A 12,007-nucleotide genomic window follows, 5' to 3' on the forward strand; every position below is an offset into this window, starting at 1 on the left:
CATGCATTAATTGGGTTCCTGAATGTCAACTAACACAAGAAAACTGGAGGGAATAAAAAGTGGAACGCTGCTGATGCTACTGTTCAGGGATTTTCACACAAATTCCCATAAAATCAAATCATGTAATACATTTTTACATTTCTACTCAACATTTATAATTCTCATTATCAGGTTTTCTCTCCATCACTTCCATCAGTACTCCTGAAAACGTAAATATGAAAATATACTGCAGATTAAAAAAGAGCATTTTATTGAGCAGTGGCAGTAAAGAACTGTTGTACGGGGGAAGTTGCAGAGGGGGAGTGGAAATGTTCATGCTGTGTAAGAAGGAAGAGAAATAGTGCTACTCAGAAGATCCTGTTTTCAAATGAAGGAAGTGGCATAATAATAATGTTACATTATTTTTGTTCATGGAGACCAAACAGAGACAGGATATTAACAAAACATAAAATCACTGTGAGTTACACAGTGCAGCTTTAAAGTTCCTGCATCAACAAAATACGTAACAACAGAGAAGTTCATCCTTTTGGATTTACAGTACTTGCAAGAGAGAGAAATAAAAACCCACACACACACTGACTCCATCTATCTTCAGCTCTGTTTGCATATTTCCATTTGGTGAATTCCTCTTCACGTGTCGCCTCTCATTTCTCTTTGTGCTTCTTGAACAGTGCATACAAGACCTTCATGGTGGCAGCAACATCCTGAGAGACAATATCTGTCAGACGAGCCACAGAGAACATGAAGTGAATATTTTTAATCCACCATCAGCCTTCAACCACCGAGCCAGTGAGGCAGTGAAGTATGAGGATGCATTACCGTCACTTGCTAACAACATTAGCTAAATACTATTCTCATAACCCAGCCTTGCAGGTCATAGATCAGAAGGACTAAAAACAACTTTAGATGGAAATCTAATCAATATGTCCTTGGTGAGATGGGATCCCAACAAAATTGTTCTCAGTTGTGAGATGAACTAACTGAATGAATGTGACATAAAGATCGACTCCACGACCGGCAAAACCTAATTAATGCATGCAGTGCGCTCCCGTTTTAGACCCTGCGTGCTGGGATCCCTCATTCTATCACAGCAATTATGTCAGTAATTAAAAAGACACTATAATGGAATTAAATTCATCATTTGCTCCTGGCGTGGATTAATTGTGCTGCTCCTTACATTAACAGTTATTGTGTTGGGGATTTATTTTACAATAGCTGGCTGTATGGCTGTGGGTTGTATTTGGTTGTTGTGAACTCAGTAATATATCTGTGGGGAAGAGAAGTAGGTCCATTTAATATTGATTTATTCGCACACTTACACAAGTGAGTAACTCACAATCACTCCTTTTATATTCCTGAACTGTTTTAGTCGACATGGCCACCCAACTTTACAGCCACATGTGGTTTTTGAAACCCTGTGATTCCTGATAACACAACTGTAGGGAATCATAAGGATGATAAGGTTTGTCTCACATAGGCTGTTTTTTTCACTTTGTTTTCCAATTGTGCCTTAAAAATAGTTTTACTTTACTTCAAACAAAAAATAACTTTTCCTAAACTAATATTTGCAAATTAACCAAATAATGATGATTCAATAATAACATATTGTAGTAATAATTGATATGTACATATGTTCATCAGAGCAAAGGGAAAAACTGAGTACTTAGCGAATGACAGAATTCATACGTTTCTTTTAAAAATGGACAGCATAACCAAAGCTCTAGTATATATATACATATATATACATATATAGACTATTGATATTAATTAGTATATATACATACACACACAGAGTAACAACATGCAGGATCTAGCTGTAGTGGTGAATCCCCGTTTCTATCAGTGGACATTGTCCCCTTGACACCATGTTCCTCTCTAAATGAAAAATGATGACCTCAAATGGAGCCAATCATCCACAATGATACACATCATGTCATGACTTGTGCTCATTTATATTCTGCAAGCAATTACACCTTTTTCCTCCAAGACACAGTCAGAGCATGGAACAGCTGAGATGAAGTCAAGCTACTGCAGCGATGCTGCTCAAACAAACAAATTCTGGCACTTCCCTGTCATTCTGATAAATGTGCTTCATGGAGGACGTCATCTGAATTAGTTTGACATTGCCTTCTTGGAGCTCCACTGGTTTACATTTAAAATAATTTCAGTGCAGACTGACTTCTGCTGTTGTTTTACCATGGTGTGTGCCTGGTGTTTTAATGTGAGTACACATCTGCAGTATTAGTATTAGTATTAGTAAGAAGAGCTCACCTTGTGGGTTCACACTGGACAAATGTAGGCCTACATCATTCAGGAGGTCCAGGGCCAAGGTCACATTGTGAAGCTGTGGGATCGAAGAGCCAAACATGTCAAACACAAAATCAGTTTATCACATTTTTATTTCAATAATTCAGCACAAAATTTTATTTTCCAGTGACTCATGTCTCGTTATCGCTAATGTGAGTGACCTCCAGACGTGAAAGTGGCATCAATCTTGTTTTCTACCTTTGTTTTTGGAAAGAAGGAAAGTAAATTTTGTCCTTTAAAAACATGAAACAATAAATGTATTTTAATTATTTGTCAATTTATGCTTAACATTTATGTACATATAGTACATAGCAAAATAGACTGCCATAGCAAAACTTTTACTGTTTTTGGTTGAGGTTTCACTCTGAATATATGGCAATAGAATCCAGTGTGTATAACAATGGAATATGAATGGCACATAAATATATAATGTGTTTATTTCTGAAGCTTTTTAGTGTTTAAGATTTTAAGGAAGGTCTAATGAGGACAGTGTCACAGTGTATATACACAAAGCTCATAAGCTCATCATATTTGTATGAGGAGTTATAACTCTTTCATAGACTCATCAAAGATTTCAAGAAAGCCGTGACAGTCACAATTATGCATTTGTTATCATGGGAAATGTAAAATAATCATTTACTCATACAGTTTATTGTATTAGGTTTCAGTGCTTTAGCTCATTATAACTGATGGAAATTAATTAAAATTAGCATTGCATTCTTTTGAATTTGATTAATGTAGCCTGAATGGATTGTTTGTTCTTGAATTATTTTTTACAACACAAATAAATCCCACTTAATGCATGAGAATATATAAAATAAAACCACAAGTGTGTTGCTCTAATAATACCATCTCAGAGTGATTGACAGGGGTCAAGCTGAATTCACAGAGCGGGATGAAGAAGCCTTCCAATTGTCCGATCAACAGCAGCAGGATGACACCGTCCGCAAACTAGAGAGAAAAGCCAGGAGGTGACGACATCTCAGGGGAACTCATTAATGACTCATTCTCTCTTTTTTTTGTGCTTCAAAGCTGATGAGCTCTTTTAACCTGTTTGTCCATATCAGTCACCTGCAGACCCACGGTTGACATATTCTGGTTGACAAAGTGTAAAATGGCCTGAAAATGAAAATGGAAACAAAACATGCTGTTATTTAGCTGAAACTATGAACTGTTCCACTTTTAATCAGAACCTGGCAAATTTTGCTCCAGTCAGCAGGGCGAAGAATGATAACATCAGATCTAATGAAAACAGACGCGCTCTGATTCTGCACTCCAGATGACAGCCTTTGAGTGAGCACTCAGGCTATTAGACTATTAACATTAATTAGCAAAAACAACAGAAAATTCATTAGCAAGTATGTTAATAAATGATTGTCAGAGTCACTTTGGCACTCCAAGGTAAGATAAGATAAGATAGTTAAATAGAATAGTTACCAGACTATATACAGTATGGGCTTGATGTTAGGCCCATACAAGATTAGATTTACAAAAACTTCTACATTGGATGGACACCCTGCCTGCTTGGATGTACAAGAAAAAGACATTTTCCCACCATCACTGTGTTCTGTCTTATGCTTATGTCGTATTACCCTCCCCTTAACATCTGTAGCAATGAACCCTTTGTGTCTCATTTGCTAAAAAATACGGAGCTAATATAGGGATAACTCGGATTGACCCTGCTGCTTAATAAAATCACAACTTTAAACCCTCAAGTACAGATGACATGACATTCAAAATTTTAGCACAGTAATGATAAAACCAACCAGTTTCCAAATTAGATGCTTTGTAAAGACGGTTGTAAACAAGTGTCTGACATACTGACGCTTTTTACTACTATATGTCAACTCACCATTTGAATGGACAGTTCTACTGCACAGTTTTGTTTTGGGACATTTTCTGAGCTAAGACCAAACAGAATAATAATAATAATAATAATGATAATAATGAGCTTCAAACATTCTCTAAAATGACCACTTCCCTAATTTACCTACACCCACTACCTCCACATTCACTGGCACGTGTGTTGTAAGTACAGGTTAAGATATTTATTTCCCGTTTCGTCGATCAGTGTTGCTGCTGCTGTTGAGAGTTAACACTTTGGAACTTCACTCCTCATTATTATACCTTCTTTACTGTGTTGACCTTGTGAGCCTCAAGCTTCAGCAGCTGCTCAATGGGATCTTCCCCTGTGTGACCAGACCACCAGGAAAATGTGTTAAGTCATTGTTGGATGACATTCAAGATGTTAACAGCGACTCAGCCTCTGACCACTCTTACTCACTTTCAGTACTGCTGGAGGAGTCTGAGCCTGTATTGCTGTTGAAGAAGCCAAAAATACATGACGAGAGCATTCATTTATTTCCCCCCCACGGGTCCACAGAATGTCACGTGAGAGAAGTCTACTCACTTATCCTCTGTTAGGACCTCTGTCTGCACGGTGGATTTGATTCCACTGCTACTGACCTGTACATTTAAGATTTAAGAGAACAACAATTTAAGTACAAGACGTGTTCAAGGCAGAATGAGAGCAGGGAACTGGAGCTCAAACTCACCTCCACTGTTACAACTTCAACCTTCACATTTGACGGCAAATCCAATTCACGCTGGAAACGTCTCGCCATGGCAACCAGCAAATGAACAGTAGCTAGAAGGTCTTTGTTGTGGATGACTGACAGATGAATGGCAGAAAACACAAAAATTTGAATTCATCACCACCAAGTGTACACGTAAATTCAATTTAAAAGAGCTATAAATAACAATCCATAAAGTGTTTCCTGTTATTGATAACCTTTAAATGTTGTAACAGGACATCCTTGTATGGTTGTTTTCATTATTAGGGATTATTAGGGAGAAAAGCAGTTTAGCTGTTACAGTTCCCTTCAGTTGGTCTCACAATTAAGTTATTATTTTTGCTACTAAGTGTTGCTGCAGCTTAGCAAGAATCCGACTGTGATTACTTATCAATAACACAGTTGCACAACAATATAATTGTCATTTTGGAACTTTCTTATGATGGCAGATCAGTTAGAAATAGTGGTAAATTAATTAAGTGACTGATTAAATTAAGTGACTCACTGCCAACTAAGTCCACACGTTGTGTTATTATGTTCACCACAGAGCACCGACTGGATGAAATCTGATTGTTGCAATACTTTCTGAATGACTACTTACGAGTGATTAAGCCTGGATATATAATCAGGTTATATTCTGTCCTATAAGATGAGTGACTATACACCAGGCTATCACTATTACATGGTCTTTTTTGTTTCCATAACTCAGTACTGTACCAGATAATCATCTGGGACATAATTACCGCAGAGCCTCTTCATTTCCGCAACCTTTATTTTAAATCCCTGGAAGCTAATGTGGCACACTTGAGCTTGCACCAAATCCTGTTCAAGTAAGGAAGGACAGAACATTTGTTTGCTTTGTTGGTGACGGGCTGTCAGCTGCATGACTCACGCTTGGTGTTCCATTTGATCTGGCTGCTGTCCTGCAGGCCCAGTCTCTTGTCCAACTCCTCCAGAACTATTTCCAGCTTGTGTGTCTGAGCAGCAATGGTCAGTGCTATGTCCTCCACAGGCAAATGTACGTTGGCCAATCTGGCTGGAGAAAACCGATTCAAATTTGTATGGTCAGAGCTTTGCTGAGATTAGAGCGGTCATCATAAAGGAGCTCTTGATGAGGAAGGAAAGCGTTAATATTCAGCACCTCATTTGAATACTGAGACAGTGGAAGTATGTTAATTATAATGTAATACTGGGTGCGATCATCACAAATGTGTATTAACTCACACAGCAGATGATGAAGCACCAATCCATCGTACAGATCCTCCTCCAGACTCTGAACCACTATGTGCTCCGGTTTCAAAGTCCCATTGATCCAATCAACTAATGCCTAGCAAGACACAATTCATCATCAAATGCTTTCATCTCCTTCCAGACATTTTTCTCCGCTCGATGTTGGAGATGAAAAACAGCATGGACCCTGTACTCTAAAATTGAACTATTTTTTATCTATTCTCGTACAACGACATACACACTGTGGCCCCAAAGTGTAAAAAAAAGTATTTAATTTGTTTTCCCTCCAAAGTCTAAATATAACACCGGCAAGGCTTTTTAGGTTATTCATTCATTCATTCATTCATTCAGTCATTCATTGCCACTTGCACAAGCAGTCGAGCTGCAATCTTTTCCAATCAAAAATGTGTTTTAATGTCAGATCCTACTAGCTCCTCACTGCTCTATAATCCACCTCCCATCACCTCTAATAATTATGTTCATTAAACTTTCATTGATCCTTCCACCTCTCTGCCTGCATCAGATATTATTCATGCTCTATACCTCACTCACACACACACACAGGCTCTGTAATGTATTTTCCCTGTCGGATTTATTTCCAGCCCACTAAAGATGAATACTGTATAAGATTTAGGGGCAGCCTTGGATCCGTGGATATATGCACGTATGTAACAATGTAAATGTTGAATGGGAAACAGAAATTCAGACACAACAGAAATGAATCTTTTACCTCTTTTAGCTTTTCAAGTTTGGGGTCTTTTAAAGATGTCGGCTGAATGAGCTTCCTCCTCTCTCCTGTGTGAATATAAACAAACTATTATCAAAGCTTATTAACTTATTACTCAAAATGAAAACAAAGTAGCTATTTTCTTAATTTTGCTGCACGCGCTAACTATAGATTATGCAAGCTGGTGAAATATAATATTACTGAGAAAGAATCACCGGAATCTGGAGTGTTTTAGCCTCTTTGACTTCACTGTTCTGATTTTAAACGACATTATTTCCTCATACACTCAACAAAGCTGATTCCACATCCAAACACCACAAATTGGCACACATTTAAATTTACTGTCTAGCTTATGAAAACAGTGGAGGAGTGAGCAACTAAATTGTCAGATATTTTCCCCAGGAGGTGACACAGATTGTTGGAATTCAACTTGTAGATGCCCCGAAAACACAACTTCAAATGGATGCTAGTGTTGCTTAGTGTCTGATGGATGTGTGATGTATAACAACACAAAGTGATGCTAAATTAAATCACCTGAGTAAAACAAAATACACCCAGTGCACTGAACTAATTCACTCTTTCAGACCAGATCTACACCTTAATGGTGGCTAAACAGTTCAGTACTGTTGAGCTGAAAAGCATTAAGTTGTTTTCTCATGGGTGTGTCTAAGTATTTAGTTTATTCCAATGTTATTGGTTCATATACATGTTAACAGTAGACTTAAGTTTGGAAAAGTCCCTTAGTTGCAAATTCTAAAACATAAAAGTGTAATTTGTCCACTCCAAATGTGCAACACAGGTCACGACTGACAAAATGAGGGATTTCACAGTGTGTGTGTAACAACTCATTAATTGCATACATACCCTGGAAAGACTCGGTGTCCACACTGCACTCCTCTTTGTGATACTCAAAGATGTCAGCCTCCATCTTCAAGTTAATCTGTCAACAACACCTGTAGAACTCAATACAGGGCACCTCGCTGAACACACACCTCTTACATCATCATGCTCGGAGGAACATTTCTCTCTCTAGACATGGCTTTGTGGTTTTTCTTGCACCTTATTGCTGCAGGGGAGTTACGCACTCACCGACCAGCAGTGGGAGCACTCATTGCAATGACACAAAATCTTGTGCCTCCAATACATCAGATACAAACAAAAGCTGTCTCTGCACTTGCGGAGTGGAGTTGTGTGTGCTCTGAAAAGATACTTTTGCGACTGAGGGTGTTAGAGGGCTCGAAAAACAGAGACAGATAACTGAAGTGGATGAAGACGGAAAGCATTAAGTCTCCTCACTTCCTTTTCTCTTTTTTTTTTTTCAGCAGAGCACTCAGCACAAAACAGATCAAGTGCAGTGCTGTTAATATACCCGCAGACTTACAAGGCAGCAACTGTCCCTCTGAACATTTTGAATCACAGTCTGTGATAAGATACGGCATACACGAACTAGCTCACGCTGACAGAAAAGACATGACCTGGAGCATGTCGATATTATGGTCTCTGTTTTATGTGTGTGTGTGTGGTTTGCTTTTCCTGAGGTTGTGTGTAACTTTCAAACGATGACTCATCTACTTGACAAAGAGTGCAGTACTGACCACATTTTCTGTCCGAATAGAACAGATAAACTAACAGATGAGCCTGATATAAGCTGTGCTGAGTTTGTTTTACCCTGGAAACCTGGAACACATTTGCCATGATTGTTTTAGCTGACGATAACACACCTAAACTAGTACACCATAGAATGTAATGCACCATGTAAAGTAGACATTCAGTGTGACTGCACACGACGTGAACATTAATATGGTTTCTAAATGTTTGTCGCCCGTGGCAGCAGAGCAGAGTTGTGCCCTTCAACAGTTTGACCTCCTAACTAATCAGTGAAGGCCAGAGTCGAGGAGGGGGAGGACTGGGGGTGGCAGCTCATGGCTGTCAATCAATGTGTGTCCTCAGGCTAATCTCCTGATTCTGACTGTACGCAGGAGAGAATATACAGTACATTCTTCTACTTTGGTTGAATTTGTTATATTTTGTTGATCTTTAGTTTCCTTTTTAAACAACTTTTTTTGTTTTCTAAGTGGCAGGTATTGCAGCCTCAGTCACCTCTAATTCACGATTACAAGTAGATGAACATCCATCGATTCAGTTTGTTTTGGAAGCCGGTTCTGTAACAATAAATGTTTGATTTTAATATTTACAGAGACCGATATATCCGTCTGATACAGTCTTTTTTAAATTACTGAGCAGTTAGTTTTTTTTGACTGTTTGGGTTTCATATTTTTCTTTTTCTGATATGCAAACCAGTCATTTGCACCTGTACCGGGTCGAGTACCGAGCAGTCAGCACTGGGATGGTAATGACTGCACACACAGATATGCATTGCTGAATTCAAAAGAATAAACACTGTTTATAGAAACTCCTCCATTTTGGACTTTTATCCCATAATGAGAGCATGAGAGATGTGTATGTGTGTGTGTGAAAGCACTGCACAGCTCATTGGCATTTGCTCTCAACATGAAAGCCCCTCCTGTGGTTTCGGGGAAGAGTCTGTCCTCGGCTTCCTCAGTGATCCTCAGCAAAGTCACCATCAGTACAGACAACAGTACAGCTTCACTTTGTTGCCTGGAGACTGAGATTGTTTGTCGAGGTGATGGCTGAACAAATATCACCCCTTCTCATTACCAGAAACATTAACTCCCAGCACACCCCCTTACTTGGGATTCATTAGGAATGCAATGGGTAGCTTTTCTCTAATGGCTGAGGCAGATCATCTAAAGGTCTATGTTTTAACACATTATGCTTCAACTGGGTAAATATATGTTGGTCCTTTTCCTTCATGAGTACTTTGTTTCTGTCATTTGTGTAAGCAATACTTGCTCTTTCCTCCTCTCATGTGAAATACAGTTGTTTGGTATAAGGTTGACGATTTTAAAAGCATCAGTACACACTAGGTGGTCGGGCAGTGAATCTGTAAGAGCTTTTTAAATGCTGGACGCCGAGAGGTAAAAGCACAATATTCATCCCCAGTGAAAAGTGTGTGCCTTCTCGTATCCGGTCACATCTGATCAAGAAACTGGGTCCAAGGTCATTTAAGGATCAAACTTTTTACTGCAGCCGTGTTGAACTCCAGAGAAAAGGTTGCATCGCTCGCTGCTTTGCTTCGTTCTTATTACGTTTGCAGACAACACGGTGTGTGTGATGGGAAAGTAAAGCTCATGACCTTCACCTCCTGCACTGCTTTGGAAAACAAGGAAGATTAGAGGAGGAGAATGATGTTGGAGGCTTTTCCATCACTGTTGAGCACAAATACGCTGCTCTTTCTCTCTCTTTCTCTCTCTCTCTCTCTCTCTCTCTCTCCCTGGTCATTCACATCTCCCTCACATTTTTCAGCTCCTTGCTCTCCTTCTGTCAATTTACCTCCCCATTTTTTTTTTTTTTGCTATGATGGATGGTAATTTGGGTGAAGGAGTAAGAAGCAGTGATTGATTAAAAAGAAAATATGAAGAAAAGGGAGGAGGTGAAGTTGGTTAACCCACAACTGGTTAAGAAAAAGGAGTGGAAAGGAAATGCAAGTGGCAGATGTGGAGCAAGACGCTCTGTAACCACATCTGTAAATTGTCTGTTTGAATTTGAAATACTTGACAATTACTGCAACTTCATTTAGTCATTGCATATAAGTCGTAGAATTGTGTGATAATGATATAGATACAGATGCAAAACTTAGGGTTGTTGCTGATTTATTATGAACCTTGGTAACAGGTGAATAGGTTTTTGTTGGTTGTGATATTTCATAGAAGAAAATGAATTGATACAGTTGTAAGTAGCTCCAGCAAGATTCAACAGTGTCCTTTCAAACCAGAAAGGACACTGTTGTTGTTCTTTTGTATGAAGATGCTGCCATGTCAAAACAGGAAATGCACTCTGTGGCCCTTTCTCTTTTTTTTTTACAGTTGGAGAAGCATCAATGCACAAGAAGGCAGGCTAGATTTGTACAAGTGTATGATTTAAAGCTTTTATACACACTGGACCTTTAAATTCAGTTAAATGTTGTTGCATCTTTATGGATTCTTCCTCAACCAAAACCCCATCTCTTAATAAAGTTTCATGAAAATCTGTTGCATAGTTTTTATAAACAAACAAACAAACCAAGAGATGGACTCAGTTGAAAACCCATTATTACTAAATTATCCAATCAAATTTCATGTTGTTACTTCATATTCGCTTTTTCTTGGTTTCTATGATGATGACTTTTTTTATCTCTTCTTCCGCGTGCTTCTTTCAGTTCAAGGTGGATGGTGAGTGGTGGACGTGGATCGACTACGAGCGTTTCCAGGAGTTGGTCCAGGCCCACGAGGAGAGCGGGGGACAGTGGAGCTTCTCGGCCTTGGACTACGTAGCCCAGACTCCCAGCTGGGCTCTGTTCGGAGCCAGCGAGCAGGGTTTCGACCCCGCTGACACGCGCTTCCTACGACGCAACAAAACCAAAGACATCTCAGGGTGCTGAGAGAGAGGGAGAGGTAGGATTAACCAGAGCAAGGACTAATGTGGGGGAAAACCATTAGGGAAAAATGAGATTCAATATTTTTTATTCACGTTTACTTAAAGTGGACTTTTTTTTTTTTTACATTCTGTAACTCTTTGTCCCTCTTTTCATTTCTCTTCAGTAAGGATCTTTAATTTCCGCGGCTCCGTTCTTTATTCTGCAAAGATCAAACAGAAACTGTCCGAATCAATTGCCTCACACTTTCTTTCTAGACATTCCCCTTTGTATTGACTCTAAGAGCCTTTTTTTGTTTTTCATATATGCCCATAGATCTTTGATATCCTACCGCCCTGCCTTCTTTGTGGATGAGGTCATTATTATAAATGTCTTTGGCTTTGATCTTTATACTCGTACACTGTTACCGTTGAACGTGGCTGTGGCTTCACCATTGCTGAGGTTTTCTTGTAGTCGTGCTGAGCAGCTCAGGACATGATCAGCATGTAGGGAACAGCTCTTTCACTCCTCTCCTCGTGTTATCAGTGGGAGTCGCACTTCTTTTCCCACACACCTTTTACTCTTCCACCCACTCATTAGGAGAGAGGCTGCAGCTCCACTGGGAGCATCTCTTCACAGCATCTCTAAGTACAACTGTTGCTCTGTTGCACATGCAAACCATTATTTTTAGCTTTG

At 39.2% G+C, this 12,007-nt stretch overlaps 1 protein-coding gene across 2 annotated transcripts; it reads right to left on the reverse strand.

Moving 5' to 3' along the window:
* Nucleotides 1–430: 430 nt before the first annotated feature.
* On the reverse strand, nt 431–7,806 carry LOC122773049 (gamma-parvin-like). 2 transcript variants are annotated; one of them, XM_044031430.1, is made up of 12 exons: nt 7,702–7,805; nt 6,841–6,905; nt 6,105–6,207; nt 5,773–5,916; nt 4,863–4,978; nt 4,718–4,773; nt 4,592–4,626; nt 4,435–4,496; nt 3,358–3,426; nt 3,157–3,258; nt 2,272–2,344; nt 431–718 (listed from the first exon to the last, which is right to left on the reverse strand). In XM_044031430.1, the coding sequence occupies exons 1-12, from the start codon at nt 7,763–7,765 to the stop codon at nt 645–647; spliced, it is 963 nt and encodes a 320-aa protein (XP_043887365.1). In that variant the 5' UTR covers nt 7,766–7,805; the 3' UTR covers nt 431–644. The 2 variants fall into 2 exon arrangements, with proteins under 2 accessions (XP_043887365.1, XP_043887364.1); XM_044031429.1 differs by lacking the exon at nt 431–718 and having other exon boundaries at nt 1,789–2,344; nt 7,702–7,806.
* Nucleotides 7,807–12,007: the final 4,201 nt, after the last annotated feature.

The sequence above is a fragment of the Solea senegalensis genome, linkage group LG8 (genome assembly GCF_019176455.1).
Source record: "Solea senegalensis isolate Sse05_10M linkage group LG8, IFAPA_SoseM_1, whole genome shotgun sequence".
NCBI lineage: Eukaryota > Metazoa > Chordata > Actinopteri > Pleuronectiformes > Soleidae > Solea > Solea senegalensis.

What these genes read in the sequence shown, in the direction of transcription:
- LOC122773049 (XM_044031429.1), bottom strand. Translation starts at nt 7,765, where the DNA reads ATGGAGGCTGACATCTTTGAGTATCACAAAGAGGAGTGCAGTGTGGAC. An exon ending in AACTTGAAAAGCTAAAAGAG is followed by an intron (nt 6,208 to 6,840) that starts GTAAAAGATTCA and finishes GTGTCTTGCTAG; the next exon opens with GCATTAGTTGATTGGATCAA. An exon ending in AGGTCAACACAGTAAAGAAG is followed by an intron (nt 3,427 to 4,434) that starts GTATAATAATGA and finishes TTTCATTTTCAG; the next exon opens with GCCATTTTACACTTTGTCAA.